Source organism: Myodes glareolus, chromosome 3 (assembly GCF_982192425.1).
Source record: "Myodes glareolus chromosome 3, mMyoGla1.1, whole genome shotgun sequence".
Classification (NCBI taxonomy): Eukaryota; Metazoa; Chordata; class Mammalia; order Rodentia; family Cricetidae; genus Myodes; species Myodes glareolus.
This window is the reverse complement of record NC_142028.1, coordinates 114,674,037-114,694,241: the sequence shown is the minus strand read 5'-3', so window position 1 is coordinate 114,694,241 and position 20,205 is coordinate 114,674,037. Positions and strand designations below refer to the sequence as shown.

The following is a 20,205-nucleotide window of genomic DNA, read 5'->3' as shown; positions in this document are numbered from 1 at the left end:
TCCCTATCTATAAACCATCTCTTTCTACAAAAAAAAATGTTTTCAGCTTTCTCAAATATCTCTGACAAGTCACTATTAAATTTTGAATCATAACTCAGTATCTTAGATCAACACAACACAGTGAAAACATTAGAACATTATTATGTTCTAATGAAAAATCAGGAAAAAAAGCCACAACCTGGATAATGAGAGCCTGAAAATATTATCTTTACATGATGATGAAACCCATTATTCCTTGAGTGTTACATGGTTTCAAATCTTTAAAGTATTTTTAGAAAACTGAATGGCATAATATAATAAGATACAATCTAGATATAGTCTTTGTTTTTCTTTCTTTTGGTAAGCTAGAGTTATATGGTGATGCAGAATTCCCCCTCTGTATGCTGTAAATATGCTTTACTACCATTGGTTAATAAAGAAGCTGCTTTGGCCTATGGCAAGGCAGAATATAGCAAAGTGGGAAATTCAAACAGAGATAGAGGAGCAAAGAAGGCAGACTCAGAGAGATGTCATGTAGTTGCTGAAGAAAAAAGACACCACAAACTTGCCTAAGACACAGCCTCATGGCGATATTCAGATTAATAGCAATGGGTTAATTTAAGACATAAGAGCTAGTTAATAATAAGTATGAGCTAATAGGCCAACCAATTTATAAATAACATAAGCCTCTGTGTGTTTTGTTGGGACTAAACAGCTGCAGGACCAGGTAGAACAGAAATTTCCATCTACAATCTGGGAATAAGAAACCTCAATTGAGAAAATACCTCCAACAGACTGCCCTGCAGAAAAGTCTGTGAAGCTTTTTCTGGATTAATGAATGATTGGTGTGAGAATTCCCAGCCTACTGTGGGTGGTGCCACTCCTAGGAAGGTGGTCCCGGGCTGTTTAAAAAAGCAAACCAAGTAAGCCATAGAAAGCAAGTTTGTACTCAGCCCTCTTCCATGTCCTTTGCTTCAGTTCCTGCCCTCAGGTTCTTTTCTTGACTTCCTGCACTGACTTTCCTCAGTGATGGGCTGAAACTTGTGAGATGAGATAAACCCTTTATCCTCCAAGTTGCTTTGGGACAGGATTCTATCCCAGCAATAGAAGGTCAACTAAGACAGTATATAGGATCTGTGATAGAGATTAGGAAAGAAACAGAATGCAGGATGGGCAGGAGTGAGAAGTGAAGAACTGTGGCGTAGAAAAGCGTAATTTCAGCAGCACTTGTTGCGAAACTTGACGTCTGTCTGCCACTTTCCACTACAACATTAAACAAAATCATAACGTCTCCAAAGAACAGGATTTTTACTTACTGCAAGGATGACTTCTCAGATATAAAATACATGTCTAGAAAGTTCCAGAAAAACATGCAGCTGTGATCTGACATTTAAATGGGTTCCTGGGGTCTTCATACGCATTTGCCAAAAATGAACAATGGTAAAACAACTTGCTTCTGAACTTTGGCCAAAACAGAATTCACCAAGTTGTACATTCAATTGTTTTCTAATAAAGTAAATTTAGATTTTGAAATAAGTTTTGACACAAACGATTTTAAACTAACAATACCTTACATTTGAATCTTTCTCCAGTTAATTATTTCCTGGCATGATATTAGAAATTCCTTGGCTTCACCTTAAACCAATATTCCCAAGTGCTAATTAGTAGACTATATATATATTATTAACCACAAAATGTCATGCTTAGAACATGCATGTTCCATATGCATTCAATTAATAACATCATTTTTTCCTCCCTGAAAGATTCCTTTCGAAAATGGAGCCCTATTTAAATGAAGCACTTGGCTGCTAGTGAGGGAATTCTTGTCAAGATGCAATTAATAAGAAAGGGCCGAGATAACATAGGATCATTGTCTTTGAGATGTCCTTACCATGAATCAAGTTTAATCTCCCTGGGACAGCCAGTGAAGGGAAAAGTTAATGACTGCAGATGTTGTACATGTTAATCACACAAGGTGATTCCCCAAGAGAATAACCAAATCACATATGAAGTACACCATTCCCGAGTAAACAGACATGTCAGTGAGTAAGAGTCAGGAATGGGCACTATTGTCTCCCCAAAGCCATAGGACCGATGAGCAAAGAAGCAGATGGAAACAGTGGAGAACTAACGATTCCTAGTTACAAAGGAGATATGATCGTCTCATCAGTTGGCAAGCTAATTGACCACAATTCCAGTTTCATAAATCGAGTCCTGAAACCCCAAAATTAGTGTCTGCATTCCACAGAATGCTTTCCCCACTTCCAGACCCTCCATCCAGCCACAAAGTTGTCAGTTCTGCTTGATTTGTTTGAATATTGTACTCCACGACAGCTGTCGGAAACAGTACATCAGAACAGCTGCTGTGACAGCTACAAGGGGCTTGCAAGTTTAATTGGGCTCAATGTGACATTGCGCATTTTTCTAAACATAGAAATATCCATACAACCAAAGAAATTTCTACTGAGTCTCGACAATGTTATTGACACTACCAACTGGTCAGCCACAGTTGAAGTGATATTGCTGGTCTCGTATTATCTTTGTCACCAGGCTGGTAAGGAGTATGAAAAGGCGTATAAAAACGGAAATAAACGGTAGGAACAGTTAGACACACAAGCAAAGAGGCATTAAACAGAAGAGGAGGTAGTGGGGAAATCACATCAATAATCTTTTCCAAAGACTGGCAGGAAGCCAAGGAGGATCCCACAGTGTCTCAGGATATACTTCCAAAGGAAATATATTCAGAGCCCTGCGCCTGCTGCCAACTGCAAACAAAACCACTCATTATAGCCACAGCTCCCTAAAGAAGGGCAGGACGGCTTACTCTCAGCACAGGCGCAGAAGAAGAAGGCGATAAGCAGCAGAGGCGGCCTGGCCATGGGCACCATCCTGCAGCTTGTCGACGGCATGCACAGGCAGCTTGGAAACTCAGTCTAGGGAGCTGCAGCGACTGGTCTGCTCAGAAACTTCAGCTGGAACCCTTTCAGAGCCTGTGGAGGGAGGAGACAAGAGAAAAAGAAAACACAAAGACATTTAGATTTCTCACTCTTTCCCCCTGACCTATCACAACCTAGAGAGACATGCCCTATTGTAAATACACAATAAACACTGGAGCTGTCATGTCCTTGCATTGGGAAATAACTTGGTATATAAACGCAGGATTCCCTAGCATTCTCACTACCAGGCCACCTACAAGCAACCACCAAAAAGTTTGCCCTTCTGCCCTTATGCCATCTTTTGGGCACTTTATGGAGTCACAGTTACTTCATGCAAAACTCTGCATGACTTCATCAATGGAAAAAGGCACCCAGAGCCTTAAGAAATGCCTAATAGAATTCTTTTCAACTATTAATGACAATAAAAGAAGGAGTCTGCAGATCTTTTGATTGCATGTATGTCTGTGTACCATGTGCATGTGTGTTTCCCATATGCTTGCCTGGTACCCAAGGAGGTCAAGAAGCTGTTGGAGTCCCTGAGACTAATAGTTACAGAGAGTAGCGAGCTGCTATATGGGTGCTCGGAATTGATCCCTGGTTCACTGGAAGAGCAGCCGATGATTTTAGTTGTTGGCCGTCTTTAGCCTCAGGAAAATGGGGCTTTAAAGGAAGCCTTCAGCATGTGTAAGCAGGATTTTAACAGAATGGGGAATAGATATTCTCTGAACTCCATGCAAAGCTTTAAATAATGTAAGATGTTGGTGTCTGGAAGCAGAAATGGCATGCCAAAACAAAGAACTATACACCACAATAGTTTACACTTCTGAAGTTCTCTGGTAGGGTTCTAACTCATCCCTGGGGAATGCTAACACACTTCTGCTTCGGTATTATATGGTGAGAGCCGTGGGGGTTAGAATGAGGTAACTATTAGGAGAACAGAAGATGGCACGAAAGAGAACACAAAGAGATCCTTGGATGTCCCTACAGATAGTGTGATCTTTACTCAGCCAGCACAGAAACAAGCTCCATTCTCTTTGCGGTCAGAGAAACAATACAGAACTAGGTTTTGGGAAAATACACTGACAGCTGTAGCAGGGACAATTCAAAATGCCATTAAAGTCCACAGAAAGAGTTCCAGGTGAGAAGAAATATAAAACTCAAGGTGATGGTGGGTCTGACAAGATGGCTCAGAGAGTACAGTGCTTGCTGCACAAGGCTGACGACCTGAGTTCACTACCCAGAACCCACAGCAGAAGGAGAAAACCAACTCTCAGAAGCTGTCCTCTGACCTTAACACATATGTCAATGGCATGTGCATACACTTGTGCACGAGCATGTACAAACACAAACACACACATACACACACACACACACACAACCATACGAATACAAATCTATGTAAAGTATTATTAAAGCCCATTCCCTGTACACAAAACAAGCGGATTCTCCTAGCAGTGCTGGGAGCAGAGGGAGAGGATCACACACGGGCTCGAAGAAATATTCTGGAGTGTGATTCGCCAAGTGATGTATAATTGTGCTTATAGAAGCTTCGATAAACCCAGCAGAGCCTTTCACAGAGAGTAGCCTCTTAATTAAAAAGGAAATGGAGAGGCTGTGCCGCAGACCACAGTCTCCTCCGTTGGCTGTGATGAGAATTTGAGAGCACTGGGAAAATGAAACTGGACACCTTTCATTTTTCCATCTCTCAATGTCTGACACACATGAAATTCTTGACAGGATACAGTAGAGATACCCAGAACCAACCTCACACCCCAAAGTAACTGGATTTTCAAATAGTAACGCGGCTACTATACACACTTTGGCTTTTCTGGAACTGAATTTGAAAATTTAAAATAAGCATCCTTCTTTTTAAAACTTAGGCTTTCATTGATATACAACAATAATTTGGATGCAGGAAAGATCCAGCGAAAAGGAAGAGAAGAACCAGTGTAATTAGCATTCTACTCTCTAGTCCCATCTTTTGTTTGTTTGTTTGTTTTTACACAGATTTGTGAGCGGCATGAGGAAGTAGGTTGAACACTGGAACACATCTCGAATCTGAAAGCTAGCCAGCTGGTCCAGAGCAGTGATTGGTTATCAATCTCATCTGGAAAAATGCTTATCAAGCCGTTCACAGCTATCAGCTGCTAGGAATCGCAAAGAACCATGGGAGAACTGTGGGACTCAGCTCTCCCCGCCACCTCTCCTCTCCCTGCCACTGCTTCTTTCTCACGCCAGCGTTTCAGATGGCAGCAGAGTCCAGGAGACATCAGTCCTGTCGGATTCAATTTGTGTCTGTGCAAGCATATCAGAGCCAACTGCTACAGAACGACTCGGAGCCATCACGGAGACGGAAACCCACAGAAGGTTGCTCAGGGAAGGGTGACTTGCCTTTTCCATGCGCTCAGCTAAAGTGTCTTAAGACCCAATTTTTCCAAATAAGCCTGCAAATGTTCCCTCTTACTTGGGTCAGTGGCAGAATTTCTCTCTCTAAAAAATGAATGCTAACATGAAAAGACACATTTACACTTAAATAGGCTACACTCTTGGACAAGACATCAAGGAAGTGATCAGAAGTGTGAGGGGAAAAAAAAATACACATTCCAGTGATTCATTCCATAAACACTGCCAAAAGGAAATGCTGGGTAGTATTGGTACAAGGAAATTGATATTGCAGTACAAAAGCGGAAAATGAAGTTTAAAGGAGATATTTAAAACAAAAAGAATGACCGTGAATGAGCATCACTACCCTTTACCTTTAGCCATTGTGAAATAGACTGAGCTCTACAAAGAAGAAAATAGGGAGAGCCATGGGCTGTGGCGTGCTTCAGGACACCAGAGAAGGCCAACTTGCTCTTCACCTCATGCGCCCCTCATCAACAGAGAAATACAAGTAACATGCATATAGTTATTAGCTTCAAATATAATTTTAAACTCCACTGTTTTTATGGAAGATTTAAAATCACCATGACATGAACCTGAAAGCTTGCACGTGTGTGGCAGGGAACATACAAGATAGGATGGTGCTTGGGATTCATGGGAGTTGAACCCAACTCTTTAACTGAGGGACATTTTCTACAAAAAACATATTAGTATTTCACCTACAATGAACACTGACCTTTCTCCAGGTTTCCATTGTGCTAATGTGTATTTATACAGATTGGGTAAAACAGGAGAAAGGGTAAAACAGAGGTTTTTTTTTTTAAAATAACTATGGTAGGAATGACTGTCTTTAAGTTTAGTTTAGTAAATATGGAACATCATTCTGGATCATCTTGCCATGCTAGGAAGGACGAGAGTGTTCAATAAGTCCTAGGACATACCCAAGATTGGGTTCAAGACAATGATGTGACATCAACCAAATATACAAGGATGTTGCTGGAACAAAGAATGGTAATTGAAATAAACTGAAGTCCATCATTTAAAAATTGCTAGCTTAGCTTCATAACTCAAATAGTTTCAAATTATACTAATCATTCTACAGAGCAATTAATAAATCTTAAACCACATGGCCTGAAAACGTGTGTTCCAAGGAACATGTGTTAATATCTTAATCCCCAGTCCATGATCCTAATAGGAGTGCAACCATGGGAGATAGGGCCTATAAGAGTTCTTCTTGTCAGAGGCATCAGCGTTTGCCATGGTTACTAAGGGGCCAACACCTCCTCTTCTGCTTTTTGTGTCTCGATCATGAAGATGGTGTCCTCTGTCATGTGCTCCTTGATAGACTAAGCCACCACATTCCTAAAGAATCAGGGTCAATCATTTGTGGTCTAACAACTCTGAAAATCCATGAGCCAAGATAAACCTTTCGATCCTTCAAGCTGATTTTATCTTGGGTATTTGTAACAGTAATGGGAAGCTGAAAGCATAAGAATGAAACCATTACACTGAAACAGGGTAGGAACAGAAAAGAATTAACCATCAAGTATAAAAAAATACCCACAAGGACTTTAAAGTCACGATTATTACCATGAGAAAACTAGGTATCACTGTTTACGTCTCTTCTGTCTGTCTCATAGCAAACCCGTTCCCGTAAGCCTACACAGCAGAAGCAGTAATATCCTCATATTTAATCTTGGCAGACATGCCTACAGAAATCCAGTCAGTTGCAAGGAGAGGCCTCACACACTGTGACAGCTCTCATCAACCTCCTTAACTAGGCCTCTATAAATCAACCGGAACTGGCTTCCAATTATTTAAGAAGAGGAGCCATTTGTACAAAGGGCATGCTACCAGGAAGCTTCCATTTGTAAAAGAGAACACATGGCCATTGGCAGAAGGTAGAAGTGGAATGCCTATAGCAAGACCAACAGAGGCTCCCCAGGGCTCTCACCAAGTTCCCTATGTCTTCAACGTACAGCACAGGAAAGCAAAAGAAAAAGACTCAAAGCTTGGACTTTTGGTGTTTCCCTTACTCATATTGATTTTCTAAGAAGACAGCCCCTTAACTCTTTATCTTGATAAATCACAAACGCTTCCAGCACTGTCCAACTTCCTGCATCGTAGGAATGTTACTGCGCTGTAATACAGCCTGAAGAATGGCAATTAGAGCAGGTTTTATTTACACTTAATTAAATAGCCTCATGCGTATGTGGCTATCCCAGGGAACAGCACATTCAGTGAGGAGTACAGTGCAGGCACAGAGAACTGTTTTCAATCTTTTCTGATATAGCATGGTACGATTTCTGAGTCCTTGTCATCTTTGGGATCCAGCTAAGGTTGCAACAGTGTGGGAATCAACTTAGACCATGCATTTCCAATTTAATTTCCATGTAAATGCGCGCGCACACACACACACAGAGAGAGAGAGAAAGAGAGAGAGAGAGAGAGAGATTCATTTCCACCAAACTATTTCTTTCCATTGTTGAAGGAAAACATTGTATGAAAGCTCTACAATATGCAAAAGAATTGAACCACATTCCTGTTTCTAGCTATACAAATCATATATCAAAGCTTCCACCCTTGTGTGTGTGTGTGTGTGTGTGTGTGTGTGTGTGTATGCACGCATGCACGTAAAATCTCACAATCCGTGAAAGACAAAGGTAGACCAAATACTTTGAAATCACTAGAAAAACCCATAAGCACGGGAACAGAGCACTGGCCAGGTCAAGGAGTGTTTAGATGAGGCTCCAAAATTCACAGGTTAACACTTCAGGGATTGAAGAAAGTCAAGAAACTCAACAGTAAGAAAAATATAGTTCAATTTTTAAAAATTGATCTACACGGGTGCCCTGTCTGCTAGATATGTTAGGGCAATGGTGGCACACGGATTGTGGAGTAACTAGGCAACATCTGATTTGATTCCAGGCCCACTCTACAAGATGAAATTTGTACTAAACACTGCTTGATTGATGGAGAATCTGAGACTAGATGACCCAACCACCTACGGTAAAGCCAAATACTACTATCCAAAAATAAAAGAAAAAACAGAGCAATAAAATTACTCTTAATTGACATTCTACTATACTCCTAGATCAGTGTCTTATTCAGCCATCATCAGAGAAGCTTCCTCCTGCAGCAGATGGGAGCAAATACAGAGACCCACAGACAGACATTGTGCATACAATGAAAACCTTGGAACACTTAAGCCTAAACAGGACATCTCCACCAAATTCCACCCCTCAGGACTCAGAGAACTCTGGGGAAGAAGAAGCAGGCGAGTATAAGAGCCAGAAAGGATGAAGGCAAACATCATGGGAACAAGGCCTTCTATCTAAATCAATAGGTTCAAGGCGCATATGAGCTGACAGACACTGAGGCAGCATGCACAGGGCCTGCACAGGTCTGCAGTACTGGCATCCTAGGGTTAAAAAGCAAAGCCGACACATGCCCCACCCTTAATCCAGACACAATCTCCAATTGATAACCATTTTCACATGAAACTTTCGCATTCACCAATGAAGTCTCACTGGGGAAACAAATTATTCCTAAGGATAAACTGCATGACCAGCAGTAGATGGTCAAAGAAAATGAACTCAACAACATCATCAGAGGCTTCTTATCTCATATGTCATGTCAGATTTATTTTAAATTTCTCTTATTTTTTAATTTTATTTTACTACACACACACACACACACACACATATGTATATACTCTTTTTATCCTACAGGTCTTTTGCATATATATTATGGCTTCCAGTTTAGCATTTTTATAGGATTCCTGGGTGTATGAAAAAAAATGGGTCTCTGTTTCATGTGTCTTTTATTGGAGTCTTTTCCTTCTGTGTTTTCTTTTTTGCCCTATTTCAATGTATTAGTTCTTATTCTGTATTATTATGATTTATTATTATATCTTAGAAGCCTGCTTTCTAAAGAGAGATAGAATTGGATTAGATTCCAATGTGAAAGGCTGTGGGAAGGGACTGGGAGAAGTAGAGGGATTGGAAATTATAGTCAGGATATATAATGTGAGAGGGGAAAAAAAGCTTTTCAATAAATGGAAAAACTGGTGTGATAACTAATCTTGATTATCAACTTGACTACATCTGGAATCAACTAAAACCCAAGGAGGTGGGAAAACCTATAAGGGATTTTCTTGATTGGGTCATTTGAGGAGTGGACACCCACCCTAAATCTGGGTCACGTCTTCCGGTGGCAGCCTACATAAGACACGGGTGGTTTGGCCTGCTTGCCTTCACTCTCACTGGAAAGCTCATCTGTCTTGATGCCGAGGATTCTTTTATTGGCATTAGAACCTACTCCTTTGGGATTTCAACACAGACTTAAGCAGCTTTCTATGAATCTTCCAGTTTGCAGCACCATATTGAACAACAGAGACATCCAGTTTCATGGATTGAACAATTACTGGTGCTGCAATTGTCCTCTCTAGTGGGAGGCAGTTATTGTTGTATTGACGAGATCACAGCTTATACGTCACTCTAATAAAATACACACACACACACACATACACACACACACAATTAATTTCCTCATTGTATCAAATCTATTCCTTGAGAGAACCCCTGGCTAATGCAAATGAGAAATGACCTGAAGAGGTATTTCTCCAAGGACATCACAACACTAACAAAAGTTTAACAAGTATCATGGATCAACAGGAAACTCAATCTGACTTCTCTCTTATTGAAATGCATGCAAACAACCCACAGAAGATTCTGTGTTCAATAACAAGGTCTCAGAACTATCTTTTGTGTTATAAACTAAAATCAAAGCAGAGATGATTACTTTAAGGAGGGCAACAGGATGAAAAAGAGCAACTATTACACCTATTATTATTAAAATGGTCAATTAGGCAAAAGATGAACTGAATGTCACTGAGGTAGAGGCTAGGAACTGTGAAAGCTGCCATGGGAAGCAGCACTGACAACTTTGAAAATGTCTGTACAGCCAATGGTTTCCGCTAGGGATTTAAAACAACATCACCTATGGTCATAAGGTTGAAGCATGGTTTAAGGATTACGCATTTTACTGGACAGCACCTAGTAGTAACAAAAGATAAACCATTAGAAGATCAAAAAGAAGAAAACATACAACTCCTAACTATACGTGGAAAGTCATCTGCCCTGAAAGTGGGAGATAGAATCCATAGAAATAAGCAAAATTCACTGATGATGATAATGATGATGATGACAACAATGATGAAGAAAATGATGATGATGCAGTGAGAAAGATGATGATAATTCTAATGAGTCAGAAACCTATGAGACAGCTCCAGTGACTAAATCTATAGAATTTTGTCCAGATAAAGCTGCACAAAAAGAAAAGGAAAATGGAAAAGAATCCAAAGCATACTCATCAAGATCAAAATCTCAAGATTCTTTTTTTCTTTTCTTTTTTTTTAGCTTTATCGTTCTTTTTTATTGTTTATAGTGTGCTATATTTTTTCTCCACTCACCTACATCCCTTCCTTCTCCCCTTCTCTCCTCCCTCGTGACCCCGTACACCCAATTTACTCCTGATCTGGTCTTTTCCTCCTTCCTATGTAGATCCATGTATGTCTCTTTTAGGGTCCTCTTTGTTGTATAGGTTCTCTGGGTTGTGAACTATAGCCTGTTTTTTCAAGATTGTTTCAAAAGGCAAGGGAAATCTCCTAAAACACATAGTACTCCTGTTCTATAGAAGACATTAAAGGAAAAATGAAGCAAGTAATGAAAAAGGCAGGTCACTTCCTGGAGTGGAGACCAAGTGCATCACTTATGTGAAGATATGCTTCTTGACGACTGCTGAGGAGACTACAGAAGATCCTGCACACTAGAGGAAGTCTCTTGAAAATCTTATTTAAAACTTGGTGAAATTGACCATCTAACTTTATTTCTGTAACAGTTGTCATCTAGTTGCATTTTAAATAATGTAAATTAAGAATGTATTCAACTGTGTTTCAAAAATTTTGATCAGGTCCCACTGCAGAGAACATGTCCTTTAAACTACCTTCTGGGATTTTAAAGATAAAAATCCACCCTTTGTTTGGTTTTAAATATGTCTGAAATATTGTGCTAGGACATAGTAACTATGGTAGTCAGAAATAGGGAATCAAAAATACGACTGTGAATAAACTCCACATTTTATTAAATTTAAAAAAGTATCAAAAGGTATGCTGATAGAACTACCACATGTTCCAGGAATAGACAGTGAGTGTATATTTCAAGGAAGGGCAGCAGTATATAAAAGAGATGTGCACACCCACATTTATTGCTGGAGTATAGAAAACTAATATAAACAATCAGTTAGAAATGCCCACTGAGGGGTATATTTTTATAAAATATAGTATATGAACAGATTGAAACATTATGTAAAATGGAATGTTATTATAAAAAATCCTCCTATTCTCTTATTCATGGCAACATGGATGAGGCCAAAGGTTATCATGCTAAATGCAGTAAGCCAAGAACAGAAAGTCAACTGCCACTTGATTGGGATAGAGAAAGGCTGCTTATGTAGTCACAAAAAAGAGTTACTGAGGCAGAATAAGCTCTAGTTCTAGAGAATAGTGCAATTTAATGTTCATGTCAACCTAGATAGAAGGATCAGGTGGACTATTGCCAGCACAGGAAAATGCAAGACATTAAGGAGGTGGAAATGGTAACCCTTCTGACTTGATTATTAAACACTGTATCAGTGTATCAAAATGCAGTTCAGTATCCCACAAATACATATTTTCAGATGCTATGGGATGTCTTTCTGTACACTGGAAATATGTGTTGCTCTCATTGATTGATAAATAAAGCTAACTTGGCCTATGACAAAGCAGGATATAGCACAGTGGGAAATTCAAGCAGAGATACAGGAGAAGGGCAAAATCTGGGAGATGCCAGCCAGTCACCAAGGAAGCAAGATACGTAAAAAATAAGATAACAAACCACAAACCACAGAGCAAAGCATAGATAAGAAATTTTGTTTAATTTAAATGTAAGAGCTAGTTAGTAATAAGCCTAAGCCATTGGCCAAATATTTATAAGTATCTGAGTGAATATTATAAAAGCACCTGCTGGGCCAGGAGGGACAGAAAAACCTCCTTCTACAGTTAAACCCCCTACTTTACAGTATTTTTCACTACTGAAAACCCTACTGTGAGATAAGAACTGGAATGGGACCTTCTGGCCAAAAAGATATCCATCCATCTCATAAAATAATTTCTGTGCTGAATTGATTTTATGTAATAGCTGTACACAAATAATGTCTATGAGGGACACAAAAAACATATTCCTAAATACATAATTCCAGAAGCCTCCATACTAATTATTCTTAAATGTCAAAAAGTAATAAAAAATTAAATAAAATTTAATAAAAAAAATAAAAATTAAAAAATAAATAAGTGACTCTAAATAAAATACTCAGACCTGGTTGATTCAAGTAAATCCTTTTAGGAGAAAAAATCCTTAAAGACAATTTAAAACTGCATTATTTCCTGTATCCATATAACAAATGGAAAAATCCAAGGTTTTTAATAATCATTTAAAATATGTGCTCATATCAATTTAAAAAATTGAGATGCATTTATGAGCTTCAATCATTTTATTTTGGGTAGATGCTCTATATTAATATTGCATTCTGGGTGGATAAGCAATTGCTATTTGGAGAAAGAAATTCAAAAGGATTCTGACAGTACTCAGGAGTAAATTAAAGCCCATATCACTCACACTTAAAAGATTTTTTATATTTAAATCTAATACATAAGGAGGAAAGTTAACAGTTATCAATCTAAGCTTTATATCATCTAAGTTCCTAGTGTAGGCAGACAGAAATGTTAGCTCCTTTCAGGAATGGCATTGCTAAACTTAGCCCAGTGTCTTTTGTGTCATTAGAAGCAAACAGTGACCAACACAGGCAGAAACAAGCCCTCTCCACTTGGATGTCTTTCTTCTATAAGTGCACATAAGGATGGGTTCATTAGAGTTGGGCATTTCCTTCAGTGAGTACTGCGCACCACCACACCTACCTAACATTTAGCAATCTAGGAGAAACGGACAATGCAGGTGCTCAAATATAAGTGTACTAAACATTATGTGGGGAGTCTGCTCTTTGTTTCTCCCTTTGAAACACTCCATCTGGAAGTAAGAGACTCATCTTTTTCACAAGAAACGGAAATTCAAGTCAGTCGCTTTCCACCCAACAAAAGCACACAGAGCATTGTTATAATGTCTTTGTGCATTTCCAATCAATGAAAAATGTTTCTGCATATCCAATCAATGAAAACCCATGATTTGTAACTCATTATAATGAGCTTTTTCATAATCTTAAAATGCAAAAGGTTTCTTTTGAATGCTTGCAATTTTTCCTTGCATCGACATAATTTTAAGAATGCACTATGAGTAATTTTTAAATTTCTATCAATTAAAACTTAGAATAAAATTTGCTAATATACAATTTACTATAAAAGCAACTATCAAAAAATTTATCTTGCAGTGTACCCAACTCATAAAACTGAGTAATTTAACCCTGGTCTTATTTTCCTTAATATTAATTTTAATAAAATTACAGGTCTGTTAGTCAATCTCTCTCTGTCTCTGTCTCTCTTTCTGTCTTTCTCTCTGTCTCTGTCTCTGTCTGTCTCTCTCTCTCCTTCCAACCCATGTGTGTGTGGTCTGAAACAGGGTTTTATTCTAGTCCACAATAGCTTAGAAGCCACTCTGTAACCTACACTGTCCTCAAACATTTGAAAATTATCCTGACTAAGTTGTGAGTTTATAGACATAAACCAAAATATCCATGCCTCTTCAATCATTGTATTTGTGTGTATTCATGTGGATGTACAAATGTGCGTTGGCACTAATTCTCATGTATGCTGGGATTACATGCCCATATATGTGTGCATGTACAGCCCATAGGTCAACCACAAGTGTCATTTTCTTCAGTATCATTCCTCAAGTGTCATCCAGCTTGCCTTCCCAAAACCAGGATGCTCATTAACCTGTGGCTCACCAAAAAGGCTATGCTGGCCAGCCAGCAAGTCCCAGGATTCAGTCTCTCTGTGCCTCTACAAAGACAGAGTTATAACCAGGCAGCACTGTGAATTAAATTGAAGTACTTGGCCAATTGATCCATCCACCTTGTCCCATGCAATCATTTTAAACACTTTATTATTAGCACTCAAAGGAAACTAATTTATTCTACTTCCGTTTGTTGTATCTACAGCTGTGAATGGTTTGTAAGAGGTATTTTATATAAATATATATATATACATATATAAAATATGCTATACATATACATATATACATAGGAAAATCCTACAGCAAAGAACAACCCAGGCAAAATGTCAACAAAACTAGGAAACCTTAAGACAACTTGTGAAAAATGAATGGCAGAAATGGGAATTTCAAGACTTATTTGTAGGACAGTTATAAAACCACAAATTTAAAGTGTTTTCAGTATGGTTTTAACAGTGGATTAAAACATACTTAGAAGTTCTATCCACAGGATTATGGATTGCACCCAAATTTCACTTATTGTCCTCAAGAATAATGAAAATTGAGTTGATGCATGGAAAAATGCAGCCTGCAGGACTGGGTTCATGAATGCTGTCATTAAATAAAATAGCAGACCAGTGCAATTAAGCACACATGGCATTGCTGTGCGTCCTTGAAGAGAGGCCTCCTCACCCTCACGTAGTGGTGCCGCTCTCAGGCAGAAAGGACTCAGTTGCAATGAAAGATTTTTTTAAGGACAACATATAAAACGGATATCAGGGGAAAGTGGAATCTCATATGTCTGGTTCCCCAGTCATGTTTTGATGCATGTTTGATCTCTCTGGAATTCCTAGTAAATCCCAAATAAATGGACACTAAGAAAAACAGAAGCAAGTAAAGAAGATGTGGAGGCAAACTCTTCATCAGTAACTCAAAGCTGCTGCCCTCCCCTTTCCTGAACCTTTATCTCAATATTACACCATATTCGTTTTGCTCTTTATTACCTCTTCATTTCAGTGACACCACAGAGAGGTAAAAATAAGAAAAAAAAGATACATCATATTCAGTAACAACTTCCAAATAGGCAATAAACAAACCAAAGGGATGTAAGGGAACCTCATAGGATCTATGAGCACATGCTTTCTTACTAGCAAAGCATCTGCTTCTATGCTCTCTCACAATAGAGGTAGCTAGCTTAGATGGGGTTGCACTAATTCTGAACAGAAGAAAGCATGCTTCTGGCAGTTACACAGAAGGGGATGAAAGCAATCATAAAGGAAAGATAGAATGAGCTCTTGAATAGATCTGCAGTAAAGCAATGGGCCTAGACCTACTAAGACTTTGGCAGTAAAAGGTCACTGCAGAAGCAAAGACCCTCCAATGGATCAGTGTTTTCAGATTAAAGAATGGTCAATCATTACACATATGCACACCTTAGACTGAAAAGGCTTAGAACATGTGCTTAGGAGAAACAATTAAGCAGAAATAGACTTACGATAACCAAAGGAATAAAATGCACATCTACCTCAGGGGACGCACATTTTTATATATTCCCATTAAGTACTTTTTATGCATTCTTTTTTTATTTAGAGTTTAGCAGGGATACAAGCTGGCTTACAAGGAAAAGACAAGTGGGTCAAAAGGCACATTTTACGCAAATACATGGGTCGCATACCCAGGAGGAAAGATGCCAGACCAAATGCACTTTAGTGAAATGCTGCTGAGGGCAATATGGCCACATTGAAAGAAAAAGTGAAGACCAACAATGGATGTTTCTCAAAAGCAGTTGGCATTATAAAGTGATTTGATAATAAAGCACTAAAATTTCCCACAGCAATAAAGGCACTATGCATTTCCCACAGAAAGATGTGTCAGACAAGCAATGATAAAAATATTTTCCCGAAACCTCTCTTTGAAAAAGCATATCAAGACCTCCACAAAAACAAGGCTTTGTAAAAATATCGTTACTTTTATTCTGCTTCAATAAAATCTTTCAATGAAGTACACAGTACAGATATCAAAACAGGAGTCATTAGAAGCATGCTAATGAATGAGATGGGTAACATTCTCAGTACCAAACTTTTGAGATGCCAGTATAAAATGAATAGTTACATAATTAAAAGAAAAAGAACTGTCAATAAAACTTCAATCAAACTCCATGATGGGATGCCAGCTTCTGAACCCACTGGCTGGGAGGCTGAGAAGGCAGAGAGGAAAGAGGAGCAAACATGGGGAGCATGGTAGAAGGGGTGCTACTCACAGCTGTGCAGCTATGGAGTGGGAATGAAATGTCTACTTATCATTTATTGAGTGGTCAAACCCCAAATTTAAGTTCAATGTTCTATGTAACATTCCTTCCTTTTGTGATCTGAATAATTTTTACACTGCAGACTCATTTTCTATCATATTTTCTCTAATATTTCCTCGTCAAGGATATTAGCACAAAGGACAATCATATTAGCTCCCTGAAATTCTGAAAAGACACTTACTCCAACTACAAGTCTCCTACAGTCAAGACTACCCTTCACAGTGGATTTTGGCATTTTAAAACTTGTTACTTTAGTGTACACATTCCATAGAATAAGAATAATACCTATAATTCACTAACAAACACAGTATGTTCAAAATAGATACAGAATATCATCGCTCCTCCCTCTCTTCAACTGGACTTTGGGAGCCTGGCCTAGTGGTTAGTTGTGAATCTCTGCATCTGCCTCCAACAGTGACTTCATGGAGGTTCTATGATGACAGTTATGGTGGTCCTCCATCTGATTACAAGGGAAGGCCAGCTCAGTCTCCCTCTCCACTACTGCTTAGAGTTTTATCTGGGATCATCCTTGTGTATGCTTAGAAATTTCCCTAGTAGCAGGTTTCTCATCAAGAACATGGCGGGAAAACCCACAGAAAAACCTCACGTGAGCTAGAGAGAGCTCACCAACTCCAGACTGACAGCTGCATAGGATCGAACTAGACACCCTGATTTCAGAGGACAGGGGGTGGACTGGGCAGTTTATGAGGCCATTGGCAGTGGGTTCAGAATCTATCCCTAGCACATGAACTGGCTTTTAGGAGCCCTCTTCCTATGGAGAGATATCTTGCTCAGTTTAGACACAGGAGGGAGGTCTCCGTAAGGCCTCAATTCAATAATGGGACAGGCTTTGTTAACTCCCCATGGGAGGCCATTCCCTCTCTGAGGAGCGGATGGGGGAGTAAGTGGAAGGTGGTGGGACTTGTGTGAGGGGAGGAAAAGAGAACTGGGATGGATGTCTTAAATTTAAAAATAGATATAAAATGATAAGTGACACCTTATTTTTAATATACTAACAATTAGTTTTTACATGTGATCTTAAAAGTAGAAATATAAAGTCTCCATATATTGTTACAAGCCACAAAATAAGTAGGTGGAACATGCTGCCATAGACACCATACAGCTTGGATTTAGATAGATAGATAGACAGACAGACAGATGATTATGGACACAAATGAGCATTTGCACTGCTCTGTCCACCATTCCCTTTCTGGATTCAAATGCTTAACATGTCAACTAAAAGGCTCTGTGTCTATGCAGTAGCCAATGTTAAAATGAGGTAATACACAGGATAAAAAGACATTTGTATTGTCTGCGATTTCAAACAAAGTCTTTTCTTATCCGTATAAGTCATCAACACTAAACTACACACAAACCGGGTTTTGTTTTTTTTTAAAAAATGGCTAGTTTTGTTCTTTTGTTTCAAAACATTTGAATACAAGGCAGGAATCGACTGATGCAAGAGTCATGTACCAGTTCCCAGGACGCTGAGGTCTCTGCTCGGGCGCAGGGTGCTGGGCACAGAAGGGAGCAAGCAAGCAATACAAAAAGGAGTGGAGCATGCGATAGCAGCTTTCTTAGCATGGTAGAGATGCAAGTTCAATCCCCAAAGGTAAGACAAGGCAAGATAAAAGGAAAAGAGATGTATCTGGTAACCAACTTAAGGAAAATTAAGCAGAGAGAATACGAGCTGTGAATAGAAGTTTAGACAGGTGATTTACCCAGAAAGGGCCCTGAAGAAATGGCAGATAAACCTAAACATGAAAGAAAAACTGGTGAATATTGCTGGCTGAAAGACATACTGCCCAGACAGAGGCTCAGAGACAGCCACAAGGTCATGTAGTAGAGTCAGATGCCCTTGGTAATGGCCTAGCAGGATGGGAAAGCAAAGTGAGTCCAGATCACAAAGGGAGTGATAGCCACAGTGGAGAGACTGGATGTCATGAAAAACACCTATAAAGACACTATAAAGCTTTTTGGTGTGCAGGAGAAACCCTGTTTTACATTTATATTATTTAGGTGGTCTTCCCAGTGACCAGATATGGAGGCACTGGCCTGCCAGGGGCTTCTCAGCTTCTAAGTCACATACTCAGACACAGACACACGGTCTACTGTAGAGTCTATTAAGCCATAGAACCTTCTCCCAGATTGACTGTTCAGCTGCCTCCTCTTCCCAAGTCCCCTTCAGACTGTCAGAAATCATGTGCTGCTTTCCACGGGGTGGATCAGCCTTGTGTGTTTCTCCCACGGCCACACATTTATTTATTTTTTCACTCCCTGTAATCTCCCACGGAGAAGTTTAACACACTGTAGAATTTTTACTTGAAAAGCAAAGTTCCTGATGTTAGTTCTCATTTGTGTCCTGAAAAACGCCAATGGACAGAAACAAGCTTTCATGTACAAAGAAGCGGTGGGCAGATCAGGCCTCTGTGGTCAAACTTTTATATCTCTGATTCCGGAAAGGCTTTCTACACCTAAAATGGTTTTAGGTTTCTAGAGTTATATAGATCAAAGAATCATTTTGTTTTCTTTTTTATGTTTTGAAACCTTGATTCCTATATCCAATAATAAGCTGGAATTCAGAAAATTAGAAAACTAGACTTTTCCAATACTTAAAAAAGGCTTTTTTTTTAAGATTTAGAAAGGAGATACAGCTGTGAGTCAATTGCTAGAGTGCTTTCCAAATGAGGTCCTCTGTCCCTGGGATGATCTTGTCACAAGCCTTCGTGAAGATAAACAGACAGAAGGAACACCGTGACTTAGGAAACTAAGTCCTGGGCTCAAAAACTCCCCAAAAGACTTTCCAGGTTTTCTGAGGGAATCCAACCACTACTCCCATGTAGACAGTCCCAGGTAACATGTGGGGGAAAAGACATTGAGAGAGAAAGATCAGCCGCCCAACAGTATCTCAGAGCAGTCAGTGTCTCCAGAAGATCCAGTCAAGATGTGCTGAGTATGAGCAACCATTGCAGTACAGGCTAGCAGAACAAATTCACTGAATTAAGAAGGCAAACATACAGATAGTGTGTCAAGTTACTAAGATTTAGAATGTTACACAGCAAATACTAAGAGCAGCAAGTGTTTATTTTGTTTTGTTTTACTTTATCCACAATAAAACGAAGATAAATCAGTGGGTTTTCATTGGTCTATTTAGTCAGCTAAGGCAATCGGCTCCTGTTAGGTCCATGTTAATTCATTGGGCCTTCTGATAGCAGTCACCTAATAAAATTACTGCTGCTAGCTTTAAGATGTTTAAGTCAGTAACTTGGAACTCACTCAGACCACTCTGCTATTTCTTTTAGCTCTGAATAATTCCTGTCTCATACCTCAGACACAGTGAAATTGTCCTCACAAATCTTTAGTCACTGAGTAAAACCACATTCACGCAGTTCTGTCCTGGCAGTCTAGCTGAAGCAATGGATGCGTCCGAGCTCTCAGTTGATCTCACCACATGGCATTGACAGGAAATGCTTAGCATAACTTTAAATGCTATTTTCCTCAAGAGGTTTCTGACCAGGGAAAAATATCCCACCATTCAGGTTGTGTTACTAATCTAAAGTAGGATCACTTTGACACAAGATTTTTAAAAGAACGACATTTCAACAGCGGAGTTCCAAAG

The 20,205-nt window shown here is 39.2% G+C and overlaps 1 protein-coding gene across 20 annotated transcripts in view; it reads right to left on the bottom strand.

Annotated features, from left to right (window-relative positions):
- The window catches only part of Ptprd (protein tyrosine phosphatase receptor type D), a 1,378,451-nt gene that overhangs the window by 348,715 nt on the left and 1,009,531 nt on the right, over nt 1–20,205 (bottom strand). For all 20 annotated transcript variants that reach the window (XM_085686142.2, XM_087904910.1, XM_087904905.1 and 17 more), the window contains one exon: nt 2,804–2,969. In XM_085686142.2, the coding sequence (XP_085542268.1) occupies nt 2,804–2,888 (85 nt within the window). In that variant the 5' untranslated portion in view covers nt 2,889–2,969. The remainder of the gene's footprint in view (nt 1–2,803; nt 2,970–20,205) is intronic.